Source organism: Mustela lutreola, chromosome 9 (assembly GCF_030435805.1).
Source record: "Mustela lutreola isolate mMusLut2 chromosome 9, mMusLut2.pri, whole genome shotgun sequence".
In the NCBI taxonomy this organism is placed as follows: Eukaryota; Metazoa; Chordata; class Mammalia; order Carnivora; family Mustelidae; genus Mustela; species Mustela lutreola.
Window position 1 is genome coordinate 108,967,724 of NC_081298.1, and position 17,326 is coordinate 108,985,049.

The 17,326-nt window shown below is 48.8% G+C and overlaps 1 protein-coding gene across 1 annotated transcript in view; it reads right to left on the minus strand.

Annotated features, from left to right (window-relative positions):
- The window catches only part of FBLN7 (fibulin 7), a 49,945-nt gene extending 38,474 nt beyond the window's left edge, over positions 1 to 11,471 (minus strand). The window contains exon 1 of the mRNA XM_059188376.1: positions 11,181 to 11,471. Coding sequence (XP_059044359.1) covers positions 11,181 to 11,258 — 78 coding nt within the window. The 5' untranslated portion in view covers positions 11,259 to 11,471. The remainder of the gene's footprint in view (positions 1 to 11,180) is intronic.
- Positions 11,472 to 17,326: the final 5,855 nt, after the last annotated feature.

Sequence of the window (17,326 nt, forward strand, 5' to 3'; positions counted from 1 at the left end):
TGTGTGTGTCTCTTACCCTCAGTGTTCATAGGAGGAAAGGGATTCTTTAAAGGCAGAAACTTGCCCCAGGGCACTCAGCCAGGAAGAGTGGGAGCCAAGACACCGATCAGGTACTGTGAGTCTTTTCCACTTGCTATAGTGCCTGGGGCCCTGCAGCCTCCCCAGGCCGGAACAACACTGGGCCCGGAAGCAGAATGGGTTCTCAGGACATAGTTGTGGAATGAGCACAGTATCTTATGTGTTAGCGTCCTTCTGGGAGGGTAAAATCTTGAATCATGCAATCAGACAAAAGGCCCAAATCACAGGAGCCCCTGAGGTGATACCAACATATTCCGAGGATTCTCACTTGTTTTATGTTTTCTCACTATAGTGTAAATGACTGCTACTTCTCTGGAAGCAGCTTCTCTTTGTTTCTTTTTTTTCTCTGATTCTACAGACACCCCTCCCTGCCCTGAACTCTGCGGTGCTTTCCCTTTCTTCAGAGAAGCTGGGAAGCATCTATGCCCTCGGCTCCCTGGGCCATGTGCCCAGTTACAGCTGATGCTCTCTGACCCCAGCCCCTCCTGCGGAGATGGGGGACACAGCCCAGGTGTGCAGAGGGAAGAGTTCCTTTGGGGCTTGCAGGGTGCCTCCTCTTCTGTTGAGGTTCTAGAGGTACATTAATCTCCAGAGTAAAGAGAAATGTCTGAGTCACTGGCCGATCCAAAAGGCCTCAGGGGGGCCAACATACAGCTTGGGGGCTTTGGAGTTGCCTGGAGTTGCCGCTAGCCTTTCCCCAGCTCTCCCCAGAATTTGATGTGTATACCTGTCGTGTCTCCATCTTACGTGGAAACCCAACCCCAGGATGAGTGGCTTGGGCCTTGCTTCCCATTTAGCTTCCTCCCAAGGGAGATTCAGGTGCCCAGACTGCCAGAGGGGCCCACATCTTCCCATACACAAGGAAAAAAAAAAAATGATTACTTCCTTGAGGTATAGCTTTATTTATTGGAGTGGGTAGATGTAGATCCTGTCAAAGTATAGGGACTTATTTTTTCTTTCATGAAAATGTAATGGCCTAATTTTAGGACCTAGGCAGTTACCGAAAAGCATGGAAGACTCTGGTTGGCGGTTTGAAAGGATGTAGAAAGTTCTACCTGCCCCAATGTCCCCATGTCCCTTCGGGCTGCACGAGCCTTGAGAAGGTTGGCAGCTGTCCAGCAGTCCTGTCACTGTCCCTGCGGATCAAGGGAGTGACCAGCACACTCGGGCTTCTGTCAACAGTCTGGAGACTTCGGGAGCACGGGCAGCTGGCTGGGAGGCAGGGCTGGTGGCCATGGAGGGAGGGCTGGTGTCCAGACGGTGCGGGGAGCAGCTGCACAGACCAAGATGGTCTGGTCTGCCTGGAATTCGGTGTGGTGTCAGACACGACTGCTCCTCTGGTGTGAATGGGCCTGTCCCATTCTGTCCACACTGTCCCCGCTGTCCCCACTGTCAATACCTACTACCCAATACCCACTTCCCACTACCCTTGGGGAGCGAAGGGGCTTCCATTCTTCTTTGTAATCAGGACTATCCTGGATAGGACTTGAGGCCCATTCCTGAAGGTGCCAGAGAGAGGATGAAATTGCTGGAGAAGGCCCAAGGTGCCAGGAAGGCCTCTCTGTCCCCTGTCCTCACTGCACACCTTTGCCTGGAGTACATCTCTGGGTGACTCTGTGGGAAAGTTGACAGAAACAGCTACAGTCCACCCCCCACTCCCGCTCCAGCCATCCCCATCATCCGCAAGGAGACTGTGCGGCTGGCCCCATAAAGATGGAAATCTGGGCACCTTGGTGACTCAGTGGTCATTTAAACATCTGCCTTCAGAGTGGGTCACGATCCCGGGGTCTTGAGATGGAGCCCCATGTAAGACCCCCTGCTCATCGGGGAGCCTGCCTCTCCCTTGGTCCCTCTGTCCTGCTTGTGCTCTCTCTCACTCTCTTGCTCATGTTCTCCCTCTCATAAATAAATAAAAAAATCTTTAAAAAAAAAAAAAAGGTGGAAATCTGTTTTCTCACCTCCTGGATCTACGCTGGCCTTGTGACTTGCTTGTGACTTGCCTTGGCGAACAGAATTAGTGGGAGTGAAAGACCAGCTCCAAGGCTGGATCTGGATTAGCCGTATTGTCTAGTTTCTGTATCTGATGTTTTGACATCTGGGCCTTGCCGACTTGGCTCGGACTGCCCCTCTCAGGGCTAGCACACTCCTAGAGGCAGCAAACCCCCAACACCCTGTCCCCACCCCCAGCACAGCCAACGAGTCCAGAATCATTCCCCTGCTTTCTCTGGCTCTTGCCTGTGTGAGGCACTAACACCCCCTCAGCCTCCCCATCTCTCACACTGCCCCCCTCTAAAATTAGTCAAACTAGACAATCCCAACTTGGCTAGCCCCTTTACCCTGTGTCACCCCTTCCTTCACCATACCTGGACAACCCCCAAATCTCAGGTTCTTTTTTTTTTTTTTTTAAGATTTTATTTATTTATTTATTTAGAGACAGGGAAAGACAGCACAAGGAAGGGCAGAGGGAGAAGGAGACACCCTGCTGAGCATGGAGCTGGAGGTAGGGCTCCATCCCAGGACCCTGAGATCATGACCTGACACTTAACCGACTGAGCCACCCAGGGGACCCAGGCCAGATTCATTTTAGAACATGGTCTCTAGAAGTCTCGTGCATTGTGCGCAGCTTCAGCCCTCTACCACCACATCATGGGAAAAGGCCAGGCTAGCCTGCTGGAGAAAGAGAGTCTGTGTGGGCAGAGCCGAGAGATGCATCCCACAACCCGAGACCAACCGGCCCCAGCTAATGTAGCAACTGCCCACACATGGAGGAGGGTGTCAGTCCCGAGGGGCCGGGTCTGGAGCAGAGCAGCAGAACAGCCCAGCTGAGCCCAGCTCCACTTACCCTACTGGACTGACGAATTCAGATCCAGGACAGCTCTTTCAAAACCAAAAGCTGGGTCCCTGTCTGTTTTGATCCTGGCACCTGGGCTTCTGGAGGCACCGAATACTTGTTTTGTGAAATCTGGGTCCGTTCACCTCCAACCCCTCCACCCCCTGTATCTGAAAGTGGAGCGTTCCTCGGAAACCTTTTTGCAAGCCAAAGTGGGGTAAAGCAAAGATGCAACTACCATTAATTTATATGGAAGTTTATTTGAAGTTCCCCAGACAAAGCACAGATGCTCCCAGACCCCATTTGGCGGCCGGAGGCTGAGATGCTGAGTGCAGTTTCCGGGGGAGGCGCTGGGTGGCGCCACTCTCGCAGCTCGCGGTGCGGCCGCGGCTTTACCCGCTCGCGGCAAAACTTAACGCGGATCGCTGTTTTTGCTTTGCGCCTTTTTTCATAAAAGCGAAAATCCTCTTGGGATTTCCTTCGGAGAGCGGGAACGGGTCCTCATGTAGGTCCTCCTTAAAAGTGAAGTGACCCCATGCAAACTCTCAAAAAGTAGGGAATCTGGATGGCTTCCCTTGTGCCTGTCGCTTCAGCCCATCCCCATGCATCCCTGCAGACACCCCTCGTCAGTCGTGGTGTCCTTCCACTCTGAGCTCTGAAGTGACCAACGAGCCCTGTCAGCCTAGACGCGGGGCAGGGCCCGGCGATGGACCCGACGCAGCAGCGCCGCTGACCGGGCTGAGCTGCCCCCCGCTCTGCTGGGGACAGACAAGCTCCTTGGGTTTTCCCCCTTTGACCTCTCATGTCATTCATCGCAGACCAAGGACTCCGCCTCGGATCCCCCCTTCCTGGACTCAGTCAGGAGGGGACAGTGGTGGGGCAGCGGTCCTCCCCTAACTTCTTCCTGCCCGTGGCCGTGCTCCCCACGAGAGGTTTCCGCAGCCACTTTCCGGGGCGCCTCAAGACCCCCATGGACAGCCTGGGGATAGCGGTGCTACTGCTGACTGCTTTAAAGGGTCGGTGTGGAAAAATGGTAATAGCTACAGTAGGAAAGTGGTCTGGGAATGCCTAACGATTGCAAATTAAAACATCATTTTCCTGGGGATGCGTTCAAAAAAACAAGGGAGGAAGCCAAGAAAGAGGAAGAGGTATGATCTATAAAACATAGACTCCAGCTCAGAAGAGCAGGCAGCCAAAGTCAGGGTCAGCGGGACTGGGGAATACAGGCTCCAAGGGAAAGCAGCCCGGACAGAGCGTGGAATAGGAAAAGAGCTAGAAACCACTGTGCTTATGTATTCAAATGAAGGCAAAGAGGGAGAAACTTCAAGACAACCACAGAGTTGCACAAGAAAGAGCGTTAATCCTAGTAGACTATTTGGCTCTGTGTGAACAATGGAACAGAGTATCTATCTGTCATCACAGGAGACTGGCTGTTCAGAATGTGGAGTAAACTCCAGGGCATTCAGAAGCAGTTGTCTCAAGAGAGAGAGAACTACAGATCAATGTTTTGAAAGCCACAAACTACCAAAACTTACCCAAAGAAGAAAGCTAACCCAAACAGTTCTGTATCTGTCAAAGAAATTGAATTCATAGCGCAAAACCTTCCAGAAAAGAAGTATCCAGGCCCTCATGATTTCATTGGTAAATTCTACCAAACATTTCAAGAACTGACAAATCGTACACAATCTCTTCCAGAAAACAGAAGACAAAGAACACTTCGCTCATTTTATGAAGCCAGCACTACCTGGGTAACAGGACCCTGCAAAGACGGGACCAGGGGTCGGCAAACATTATCTGCAGAGGGCCAAGAAGTACATATTTCCTTTTTTGAAGCCCATATGGCTTCTGATGCAACCTCTCAAGTCTGCAATTGTAGGGCAAAAAGCAGCTGCACAAATATATAAATATATGGGTGTGGCCAGATTTGACCGTGGGGGCGGGGGTGGGGGTGGGGTGGGTGCTGGATGTGGCCACAGGGCCACAATGTGCAGACCCTATACCGATGTCCCTCAGGAAAACAGGCAAAAATTCTCACAAAATATTAGCAAATGCAATCCATAAATACAGAGGAATACAGAGAAATATATATATAAATAGAGAAATAAAGCCACAACCAGTTAGGATTATCTGGGACTGCAAGGCTGGTTTCAAAATAGAAAATCAACCAAGGTCGGGGCACCTGGGTGGCTCAGTGAGTTAAGCCTCTGCTTTGGGCTCAGGTCATGATCTCAGGGTTCTGGGATCAACTCCTGCATCAGCAGGGAGCCTGCTTCTCTCCCCCCCACCCCCCACCCCCGCTTTCCTCTCTGTCTACTTGTGATCTCTCTCTGTCAAATAAATAAATAAAATCTTAAAAGAAAGAAAGAAAGAAAGAAAGAAAATCAATTGGTCATCCATCTTTTTAACAGACTGAAGAAAAACCACTGGATCATATCAATTCAAGCAGAAAAAAAGCACATGACAAAATTCAACATTCATTCATAATAATCTCCCAAATTATGTTTTGAAAGAAATCTTAACTTGCCAAATGACATCTACAAAAAACCTACACTTAATGTAACCCCCCCCAAAACTGAATGTTTTCTCCCTAAGTTCTAGAACAAGGCAAGGATGTTCACTTCCCTATTCAACATAGTACTGGAGGTTTCGGTCAGTGTAATAGGGCTAAATAAATAAACCAATGGCACATAAATTAGCATAGAAGAGATTAAACTGCCTATATTCACAGATGACACAATCGTTTATGTAAAAAACCTAGAGAGAATCTACAAAATAAAAAATAAAAACAAAACTCCATAATAAGTGAGTTCCACAATGTCACAGGATACAGGGTCAACAAAGAAAAATCTATTAGATGTCCATATACAAGGAATATACCACTGGAAATGAAAATTTAATAAAACAATACCATTTAAAGGAGCTCCAAAAATGAAACACTTAGGTATAAATCTAACAAAGCATATTTATTTTTAAAAACTTTAAATGTTGATGAAAGAAATCAAAGGTCTAGATAAATGGACAGATGTATTATGTCCACAGACTGGAAGACCCAATATTGCTAAGATGCCAATTCACCTCTAATCGATCAATAGCATTAATGTAATCCCAATCAAAATTCCAAAAGAATTTCTTGTCTAGAAGAAATAGACAAGCTAATTCTAAGATTTTAATGGAAAGGAAAAGAAACTAGAATAGTCAAAACAATTTTGGGGCACCTGGGTGGCTCAGTGGGTTAAGCCGCTGCCTTCGGCTCAGGTCATGATGTAAGGGTCCTGGGATCGAGTCCCGCATCGGGCTCTCTGCTCAGCAGGGAGCCTGCTTCCTCCTCTCTCTCTCTGCCTGCCTCTCTGCCTACTTGTAATCTCTCTCTGTCAAATAAATAAATAAAATCTTTAAAAAAAATTTTTTGGAAAAGAATAACAACATCTTAAAACCTACCTGATTTGAAATCTTACTAAGGAATTACAGTAATCAAGATAGTGGGTTACTGGCAGAAATAGTCCTGTATCTGCATGACGAATTGATTTTTGTCAAAGTTGTGGTGATAATTCAATGGCAACTCAACCATCTTCTCAACAATGTTGGCACAGTTGGAAATCTATATGCAAAAAGCAATCCCCAACAGAAAACTCACACTTTGTGCAAACATTAACTCCAAATAGATCACAGATCTAAATGTCAGAATGCAAAACTATACAAAAAATTGGAATAAAATACAGAAGAGAAATTTCAGGACCTGGAGCGGGGCAAAGAGTTCTCAGACTTGACATCAAAGGCATGATCCATAAAAATTTAAAAAAAAAATGATCAGTTTAGATTCACCAAAATTTAAAATGTTTGCTCTGGGGTGGACAAGCTACCGACTGAGAGAAAATATTTCCAGTTCACATGGAAAAAGACTAGTAATGAGACTATATAAAGAACACCCACAACTGAACAGTAAGAAATTAATCCATTTCTTAAAGGGGCAGACACTTTACCCAATAGACCACTCATGGCAAATAAGATTCTCAATATTAGGCAAAAAAGATTCTCAATTTTAGTAGTCCTTAGGGAAATGGAGATGAAAACCATAATAAGATACCACTACATACCTATCAGAATGGCTTGGAAACAAACCAACCAACCTGACATTATTAAGTGGTGAGCATGTAGAGTGACAGAGTCTTTTTATCCATTGCTGGTGGGAACGTAAAACGATGCAACTAATATGGAAGACTGTTTGGCAGTTTCTTACCAAGTGAAGTTTACATTTACTGTATGACCCTGCAGTCTCACTCCTAGATATCTGCCTGAGAGAAATGAATATTCGTATTTATTCACACACATAAAAGCTGCATGAGAATGTTTATAGCAGCTTCATTCGTGATCACCAAAAAAGAGAAATGACACTAGAGGTGTCCACTCCGTTCAGTGGGTGAACCAATGCACAGACTGTGGTACGCCTAGGCCAAGGAATCTGATTCCGTCAAACTATGAGTAAAATGACTGTGCAGACCTGGAACAACACAGAAGACTCTTCTCTTCTGCATTATGCTAAATTTTAAAAAGCCAGACTCAAAAGGCTATGAGTTTGTAGATTCCATTTGTATGATATTGTGGAGAAGACAAAACTACGGCAATGAAGGACAGATCAGTTCTGGGCAGCGGTGCAGTCTCCTGACTGTGGTGGCAGTTACCACATATGGAACATAGTTCTATGCTACAAATCATGGCAATGTGTTCCAAAAACTGGAGGTTTTCTTCATTCAACTGTAAAAAGCCAATGGGAGAAGCTCACCAAAAGAATGAACCTCTAATGGTGGGATTTGAAACCCTGTGACATCTGTTCACAAGGAGAAGTTTTGGGGAAGGGAAAGCCTTCTGAACCACCCCCCAGGCAAGGAGGAAGCTGAGACCCTGCCTTCCTTGCCCGCCTAGAGCTGTTGTGGGGAGGAGAAGTGGGGGTTGTTACATTTCCCTTTCTCGTCTCCCCAACAGGGCTGTTTCTCTTCCAGGGGGAAGGCCACAGAGTGGGCAGTAGTTTTAAGAAAGGGCCCCCACTCGTGGGATCCCCATGCTGCTCAACCTGCCCTCCTTCCTCACCACCACCTGCTCCCATCCAGCTAATCACAAAACCACTGCAAAGTGACTCAGGACACCGGCGCTGACAAGAGGGACAGAAGTGGAACGCCACAGAGGATGATGGCAGGAGAGGGGATGATACTGTCCATTCCCATGAGACTACTGCTCCAGACTCTTCCAGAAAGCAGCCTCCCCCTATCCTGTAACACACACACACACATACACACACACACACACACAGAGATATGCACGCACATACACACCCCGTAGCAAACACAACCACCCATTCATGCAGACACAGTTATACTCACAGGCCCTGGCACACAGACACATGCACACACTCACAGACACACACCTATCATGCTTCCTTGGGCTTACACCTAATGGAACAAAGTGAGCACATTTCCTGGTTAGCAGAGGACCCCCAGTGGGGGCTACTATGAGGAAATCCCACTGCCTAGAGCTAGAGGTCCTTGGATGGCCATGGACTTTGCCCATCTCCCTGAGGCAGCCGATGGTCCCATGAGTGCCATTTACTCTCCAAACACCGGCTGCGTCTCCACCGGCCAGCAAGCCTAATTGTTGGGTTCAAGAGCCCCAGGCTCATCACGTGTTCAGATCAGGTCAACTCCAGCTATGCCACAGCCCCTCAGGTCCTCGTGATCCCAATTCTTTGTCCACTCTGAACCACGCCCCCTTGGCCCTTTCCTAGGTCTGCAGCTGTCTCATGCACCTGTCTGATTCAAATGACTAGGGACACTTAAAAAAAAAAAAACACTGATGCCTGAGCCCCAACCCAGACCAGCTGAATCAGATTCTCTGGGATAAGGCTGGCATCAAGATTTCTAGAAGATTCCCAGGTGACATGATGTGCAGCCAAGGTTTACCCTGAGACCGCCCAGCTCTGTCCTGCTCAGAGAAGCACCAGCATGACCACACTCCCTTCATTCTGCTGAACTCCAGCTATGTAGGGTCCCTGGGTAAAAATCCCAGATATGGTCCCTGGCCCTGGGGCCCTGTAGTGGAGCAGACAGACAGTAAATTCAAATTCTACCAGAAGAAACTATTACAAATGTGATCCTATTCCAGAGCCTTTCATGGAACCAAAATAGGAAACACAAGGGCAGGGAGGAGACCCATTTAGCATGGGGTTGGGAAGGCCTCTGCAAAGGGGTGCTTATTAGAGCAAGGACCGGAGACATGAGAAGAAGCCCAGTAAAGAGTGTTCCTGGGGCCTTCTTTATGGTTTACCTATCAGGCTCCCCCAGGTAGGGCCTGGGTGGGGGTGGCCCAGAGACTTTGGATGAAGGACGCCTTCACAAGAACTTTTTAAACCAACTTCTACAGACAATCCCTTTTGTTCCCTTTCCCCCTCACAAAGCCCAAGGAGGCAGGGACTGGGGACCAGAGCCTGAGAGGGCTCATTTTCTGCCTCTGCAGCAGCCATAGACATCTGAGAGCTGCCAGGGTCCCTGCTGTTGTCTGGGCAATCCGGAGATGCAGTGGCAGAGCCAGGGACCCAGAATCTGCTGGTACGTCCTGTCCATTCTCCCACTCTGAGGGCTCCAGCTAGATGTGCCCACCCTATGCTTCTGGCCTTTGCCTCTGGGCCTGGTGTTTTGTTTTGTTTTGTCTTCTGCAAAGTGGGTGGGAGATCCCTTGCTCTGTTGGTGGTATCGCGTGGCCTCAGACTAGCCCCTGCTGCCTGGTGGCTGAATGGCTTCCTGCTGACCACTTTTTTTTTTTTTTTAATTTTTGAAGAAGATTTATTTATTTATTTATTTATTTATTTATTTATTTGAGAGAGAGGGAGAAAGCGCATGCATGCAAGTGGGAAAGGGCAGAGGGAGAGCCTCTTAAGCAGTTTTGCGCTGAGCACGGTGCCCCACCCAAGGACGATCTCATCACTCCGAGATCAGGACCCTGAGATCACTACCTGAACCCGAATCAAGAGTGGGGCCCTTAACCAACTGCGCCTCCCAGGCGCCCCCTACTCCCAACTTCTGCACTCACACCACCCACCTCCGGTCTCAACTGCGTTCTCCCTGCCTGGAATTCCTTCCTGCACCCCGGGGGCTTCTAGGTGGCTGTGAGTGTGCCCGTCTGCTTCAGGAATTTAGACGATAAACCAGTGTCGGCGGGGAAGGGGGAAAGGTTTGGAATCCAAGGAGAGGGACTACTCCTTGGCCATGTGACCTTAATTAAGTAAGTCACAATCCCCTTGGGCCTCCGTTCTCTCCTTTGCAAAATGGGGATGACAGTGCTCCCCACCTCATAGGGCTGCTCTGAGATTTAAGGGCGTGGATGATGCTTAGCCAAGACCCGGGCACTCATGGGGCTTTCAGTGAGTCAATGCAGGCTTTCCTTCTGCCTCCGCCACTGGTACCGCTTAGGCTGGTGATGCTGGGCCACGCGCCACGCCAGCCACAGGGGAGGGGTCTCCCGCCGCCAGGGCCAGTCTGGCGGTTGCTGGCTCAGAATTCAGCAATTCCAGTTCCACCTTCCACCTATGGGAAGATGTATTTATATCTGCATTCTTATCTCAATTTTAACCATCGGTTCTTACTGGTGAGTATAAAAAGTGAATCTGGTCCCATAAATAAACCCAGTGAGACTCCAACAAACATAAACGGCAGGGAGAGAAAAACGAAACGGCAAGCTGTCTGTCAGGGTGGGCAAGAAAATGCAGTCCCAAATCTAAGGCCCCCTAAGCGCGCGATGCGACGGCTTCAGAGACCTCCCGGCCCGCGTCTGCCTGCGCAGCGCAAACGCCGCTCGCCGACTCCGCGCGCGCTTAAAATCGGCGGCGGTGGGAAAGAGGTTTCAGTTAGAAATTTGAATGTTGGGAGCTGGAGGGCGGGGACAGTCTCCACCCTCACGGGGTGACCAGGAGCTCCAGGGGGGAGCCCCACCAAAGCCCGGCGTCTCATACATCCCAGGGTCACCTTCCTCCGACCCACGGTTGTCACGCGGAGCCCTGTCCCCTGCGGACCGAGGCTGTCGCCCAGACGGCGCCGCTGGACCAGCCCGGGTCTTCCCAGGCGCCCGGCTCGCGATGCGGCTCAGGTGACAGGCTGGGGGGGGGGGGGGGGTCCCAAGAGCCGCTCCGCGCTCCCTGCCCAAGCCTCCAAGCGCCGAGCCACGAGCCCCAGTCCTTGGCGTTGCCTCCCCGGCGAGCCGGACGGGCGAGAGGCGGGAGGGCACTGACCTGGGAAGCCCGCGACGCGGGGCAGGCGAGGAGCAGCAGCAGCGGCAGCAGGAGCGCGCGGGGACAGCTGGGCACCATCTTGCCGGTGGGAACCGCGCGGCTGGGGAAGGGGAGACCCCGCCTCGGGCCGGCCCACGCCGCGGCCCGGCAGCGGCTGGCGCAGGGAGGGCGGCGGGAGCCCCGGAGCGCGGCGGGCGCCGTCTCGGGTCCAGGTGCGCCGCGCGCGGGCCACGAGCGTCCGCAGCCGCCCGCACGAGACAGCCCCGGCGAGGCGGGGAGGCGCCAGCCCCCGGGCCGAGGCCGAGGAGGAGGGGCTGCCCGGCCAGGAATGCGCCTGGGAGCGCGCCCAACCCGCGCGGCTCCCCGAGGAGGCCGGGCGCGACGCCGAGGACGAGCGCGGGCATCCGGAGGGCCTCGCGGGCCAGGGCGGCCGAGGCCGCGTGGCCGGTGCCCCGCACGCGCGCCCGGCCGCCAGCCCACCCCGGACGGGCCGCCCCCGGCCCTTGACCGTCCCCTGGCCCCGCTGGGGAGCCCGAGACGCGCGTCGCCGGCCGGGGGTGGCGGAGTGGCGATCCCGCTCCAGCTCGGCGTTCAGAGAGCAGCACCGGCCCGGCCGGGAGACGGGCTTCCTAAGCTAGACCAAGTTCTCCATCGAGTGGACGAGTGCCCTTCTCAGTCATGCTAGTGGGGGATGAGAACACACATGACGGGGACCAAGAATCTCCTCTCCTCATTGATAATTCTCCCCTCCCCAACCTGAAGGAGGAACTCCGTTTAAAACGAAGGCCAAGGCCAGAGGTTATCAGATGCCTTGGATGCTTTGCTGAAGTCGGTGGGAAATCCCGCTGGGAAGGACAGACACGAGTGGTCTGAAGTCCCCTGCATCCTGGGGCTGTGGAAGGAATCAGATGGCTTCAGCCCCAAGCTCTTGGAAAAACATTATTTAAGTCCTTACTGGAGAATGTTTTCAGAAGGCAACGCTGCAGATGTCATGGTGCACACCAAGTCTGGCCAAGCCTCAAATCTATTTTTCCTTTCCGCATTTCGTTTAGCAGAGCCCACTCAGAGCTCCAGGAAGGGAGCTCAGAAGACTGTCGTCTCAGACCAAGAGTCCCACTGGAAGGCAGAAAGGAAAGTTGGAGTCCCCTGGAGAGCGAGGTGTGGTGAAGGCTGGCTACCTGAGCATTCATTATCCAGGAAGTCCTACTGTGCTTCTCCCTCCGCTTTCCTGTCACAGGAAGTAGAGCGGGGCCCATGTAATCTCAGTTTGCGCTCCTGGAGACTGGGCAAAGCCTGGGTTTTCCCAATCCAAGTGGAGGGACCAGGCAGCGGTGGTCCCAACCCAGGAAGCCTGCGGAAATTAGGCTTTTCTGCCTCAATCTATCACGTGTTTGCCCTTGATGCCAAAGCCAGTGCTCCCTCAGCCTCCCTCACTTACCCTTCTCTCTCCCTCCCACTAATGAAAGATTGGGTTCTGGCTGGTGTGGCTGTGTTTCGTGTGTATTTTATCCCACCTCCTGTTTACATGGTGACCTCCCCTGGAGGCCAAGACTTCTCAGCCTGCTTCTGGCTGTGAACTGGGAGCCAGACTTGGGCGCATGGAAAGAAGCGTTCTTTTTTTCCTCTCTTGCCCTCTCTGTGGATTCCTAAGGCTGAATCTGGGCATGGTTGAGTGAGTTGTCCACGGTATGTAAACCCCAGACTCAGGCCTTTCCCAGAGCTGTGCTGTCTCCTGCATAGGCTACCTTCCTAGCACCTTTCACTTAAATACACATGTCCAGGATTTCAGGAATTCAGTTACAGTTACAGAATTTTTTTCTTCTGTGTTGTCTTTTTCTTCTCCTCTCCTCCACTCCCTCCCCTCCCCTCTCTTCTCCTGTCTCTCTCTCCCTTCCTTCCTCTTTCTTTTTCTATTTTTTAAGCATTTCTGAATTTCAACAGGGATTTTTTTTACCCCCTATCTACTAATTTGTTTGTTGCTCTTGTCCTATGGCCATCTTCCATTTAGTGCTTGGTGTCTGCTCTGAATTAGCTTTCTAAGGTCCCACTGCCCCAGCAGTACTGCCCCTTCTCTCTCTGTCTCCAACTGCCCTTGACCCAAAGGGGTCAAGGCAGCCCAGAACCCATCAGGGCTGTCTGAAAGCAAACTGTGAAAATAAGCTCAATGTGCTATATATTTGGGTCTCCAAAAACCAACCTTTGACTTATACAAAGTGGGTCCATCCCCTATACGACTTCTTCTGTTTCCTCTATGTTTAGTTTTCAAGAGAATATTCCTGAATGTCAGGGATTGCCTGGGCTGGGGGGGTGGGTATCCACACATCTAAAGAAAGTATTTTTAAAGTTTTTTGACAGAATCAATAATCATCTTCTGGGATCAGTGTTTTTGCTGATACACTTGTGTTCCCTGCGTAATGTTGGGGTGCAAAACAAGAAAGGAAGATTTGCTGCAGAAATCTGTTTAACGCCCAATCAGAAGTAGCACTCAGCCTGAAACAACCATTCCAAAGCTGTCCTGTAGGGTTCTCTGTCCCCTGTAGTGTCCCACACCATGTTGCTTGCCCTGTGGGGTTCATATGCTTATTTTTTGCCTGTTGGCTCATTTGGGGTTGCTTCTCTCCCTTTCCCACCTTCACCCCTTATCTGTGATTCTAAATGTCATCAGCCTCCCCCCACCCCCAAACACCAACAAAGGGTCCTGGGAACAAAGCCCAGCCTGACCCAGCATAACCAGGTAGAAACAGGGGTGGGGGGTGATCTAGAAGGAGTGCAGTGATGGTCCAATTCACTCATTACACAAAATTTTTTTTGAGTGCCACCTTGGGGCACAGCCCTGCCAATTTGGGGCACTACAGCATGCTTTCCCACTACATCAAGAAAGTGAACGAGAAGCTTGTTCTTTGAAATGATTAACCGGGGTTACAAACCAAAAATATATTGCCTTTTGTAATTATCTACATAATTACCTTTACTGGTATCACTTATGGCTTCATTCCAGTTGCCGTTTAGTGTTATTTCATTTCAGCCTAAAGCACTCTCTTTAGCATTTCTTGTAGGGCAGGACTGTTAGCAAAGAACTCTGGTTTTGTTTCTCTGGGAGTATCTTTATTTTTCCTTCATTTTTGATGGATAGTTCTCCTGGATATTAAATTCTTGATTGATGGGTTCCCCCCCTTTCACTACTTTGGATATGTCATCCCCTTGCCTTCTTGCCCCCATGTTTTCTGATGAAAAGAGAACTTTTAATCTTATTGAGTATGCCTGGTATGTGATGAGTCACTTTTCCCTTGTTGCTTTTAGAATTCTGTCTTTGACTTTTGCCAGTTTGATTATGATGTATTTCAGTATGGATCTGTATAAGTTTATACCACTTGGGAGTTTGCTGATCTTCCTGGATGTATAATGTTTTTTTCACCAAGGTGGGGGGGTTTCAGCTGTTATTTCTTCAAATATTCTTTCTGCCTCTTTCCTACTCTCCGTTCTTTCAGATTTTCCCATTATGCGTATATTGATGTGTTTGATGATGACCCACATGCCTCAGAGGCTCTGTTCGTTTTTCTTTTCTCGATTTATTTGCTATCCCCCAGACTGACTAATCTCAATTTACCTATATTCAAGTTCACTGATTCTTTATTCTGCCTAATTCAGACTGCTGTTGGGCTTCTAGTAAATTTTTCATTTCAGTTACTGTACTCCTCAACAGAAAAGTATTTCTATTTACTGTCTATTTGGCTCATTTTTATTCTTTTAAAAAAAATTTATGCATTATTTGACAGAGAGAGAGATCACAAGTAGGCAGAGAGGCAGGCAGAGGGGGAGGGGGAAACTGAGCAGAGAGCCTGATGTGGGGCTTGATCCCAGGACCCCGAGATCATGACCTGAGCTGAAGGCAGAGGCTCAACCCACTGATTTAAAAGATTTAAAAAACGATTCTTAAAAAAAATTTTTTTTAAAGATTTTGTTTATTTATTTGACAGAGATCATAACTAGGCAGAGAGGCAAGCAGAGAGAGAGGGGAAGCAGGCTCCCCGCTGAGCAGAGAGCCCGATGCAGGGCTCAATCCCAGGACCCTGGAATCGTGAACTGAGCCGAAGGCAGACGCTTAACAACTGGGTCACCCAAGTGTGTGTCATAATTTTTCTTTGTGTGTGTCATAATTTTTTGGTGAAAACTGGATATAAAATGTGGCAACTCTTGAATTCAGTTTTTCCCTCTTCCCAGGGTTTTTGTGTTGCCGCTTGTTGTGATGTTTGTTTAGTGACATCTCTGAACTAATTCTGTTAACAACTCTATCTTCTAATACGTGGCCATTGAAGTCTCTATTCAGTTATCTGGTGGTCAGCTAACTACTGGACAGGATTTTCCTTAAATTCTTGGAACCAACAAATCTCCTGGTGTTTATCATGGTGCTTGTGTGTAGGGTAGGACACACGTTCAGCTCTCATACAGCCAGTTTACAAGTCTAACTTAAACTTCACTTCCTGCTTATACTCTGCTGTGCAAAGCCGTACATAAGCATGTGGCCCTTTAGATTCCCAGAACTACACTGGAGCTTTTCTTTTTAGTTTTACCTTTTGAGGCTTTTGGTTAGTCTATTGTTTGCTTCCATTGTTATTTATTGCCTCGGGCAGCAACATTGGAACACTTCACCGAGAATATTTTTTAACAAACTTCCCCAAGGAAGAGGTTTTTAACACTGGGCAAGCTCTGGCCCAGGTCAAATAAAGATAAGGCTTTCTAGTTGTGAATTCCAAGGAATGAATGCCCTCTGCAGAACTGGGAATGTGGGCCCTTAATTTAGAAGGCCACTCTTATGCTGGGCAACAGGGTAGGGGAGTAGGACAGATGGAAGGGAAACTTGGTGTTCTTACTGAAATTCAGGCATTTTATTCTTGAGTAAATTTTCCTTAGGTTGCTGCAAGACTGGTTAATTTCCAGAGTTCTGAAAGTTAATTCTGAAAGTTTTTATGAGATTTTCACTGTTATTGTTGTTGTTATGAAGGGACAAACTTCCAGAGGTCCTTAGTCCCTCATTATCTCTGACGTCACCTCCACATCATTTTTGTAAGCAGGCGGTTTACTGGGTTGGACTCAAGTCAAACTTGGTCCCGTGTTAGCAGAAATCTCAGTTCTACTTTCTTGGCTTTGGATGGGTTGCGTGGCGTCTGTCCCACACACGCATCGTCCAGGTTGAGGCTGTGATTTGGGAGGTTTCTCTTCTCTTCCTCTTCGCGGCTACTGCAGTTCAAATCTCTGCCTTCTTCCAATTCAGCAAGGAAAAGATCAGGGTTTATATCCAGGTTTAATCTTTATATTTGACAAGAACTGTGGTCGGCTAGTGGTGAAAAAGCCCTAAAAAAATGGGGAAATCACCCAGTGTAGTCCCCTTCACCCAAGTGTTGTTGAGTCCCTTCCTATGCCCCCCTGCTTTGTGTCTGTTGCCAGTGTCTTCACGTAGTTGTCATTGAAATTTTGCCTAGAGTTGTTATTTGTAGGGAAGTTTGGTCCTATTCACAGATCTTGAAATCCACAAATGCATTTGATAATAATACAATTCATTGATTATTTTTTTCTGGGGATGGCAGTGCTCTTTGTGTCCACTTTCACAAAGCTTTTTTTGTTTGTTGGTTTTTGTTTTTAATTTCATCTCTAACTTTGTTTAATGGCATTTGGAAAGTAAATTAAAGAAAAATTTAAAGGCAAGATTTACAGACCAGAAGTCTTCAGAGGTATTACTTTGGCACCATCTGCTGGAGAGCTTTTAAAAGTTTTCTGGTACATCAACTTCCACGCAGCTTCTTACAACTTTTTCAGAGTGTTTTTCAGAGTGTTTTATATTGCCCAAATTATTTACATCTGAATTCAGTACCATACCAGCTTATATTAATAGGAATTTAGCAATGGTAGTAAATAGTAAAAAGTAGTAAGTAGGGGCGCCTAGGTGGTTCTGTGGGTTAAAGCCTCTGCCTTTGGCTCAGGTCATGATCCCAGCATCCTGGGATCGAACCCCACATCTGGCTCTCTGCTAGGCGGGGAGCTTGCTTCCCCCTCTCTCTCTGCCTACTTATGATTTCTGTCTGTCAAATAAATAAGTAAAATCTTAAAAAAAAAAAAAGTAGTAAGTAGTAAATCCACTACCACTTAAG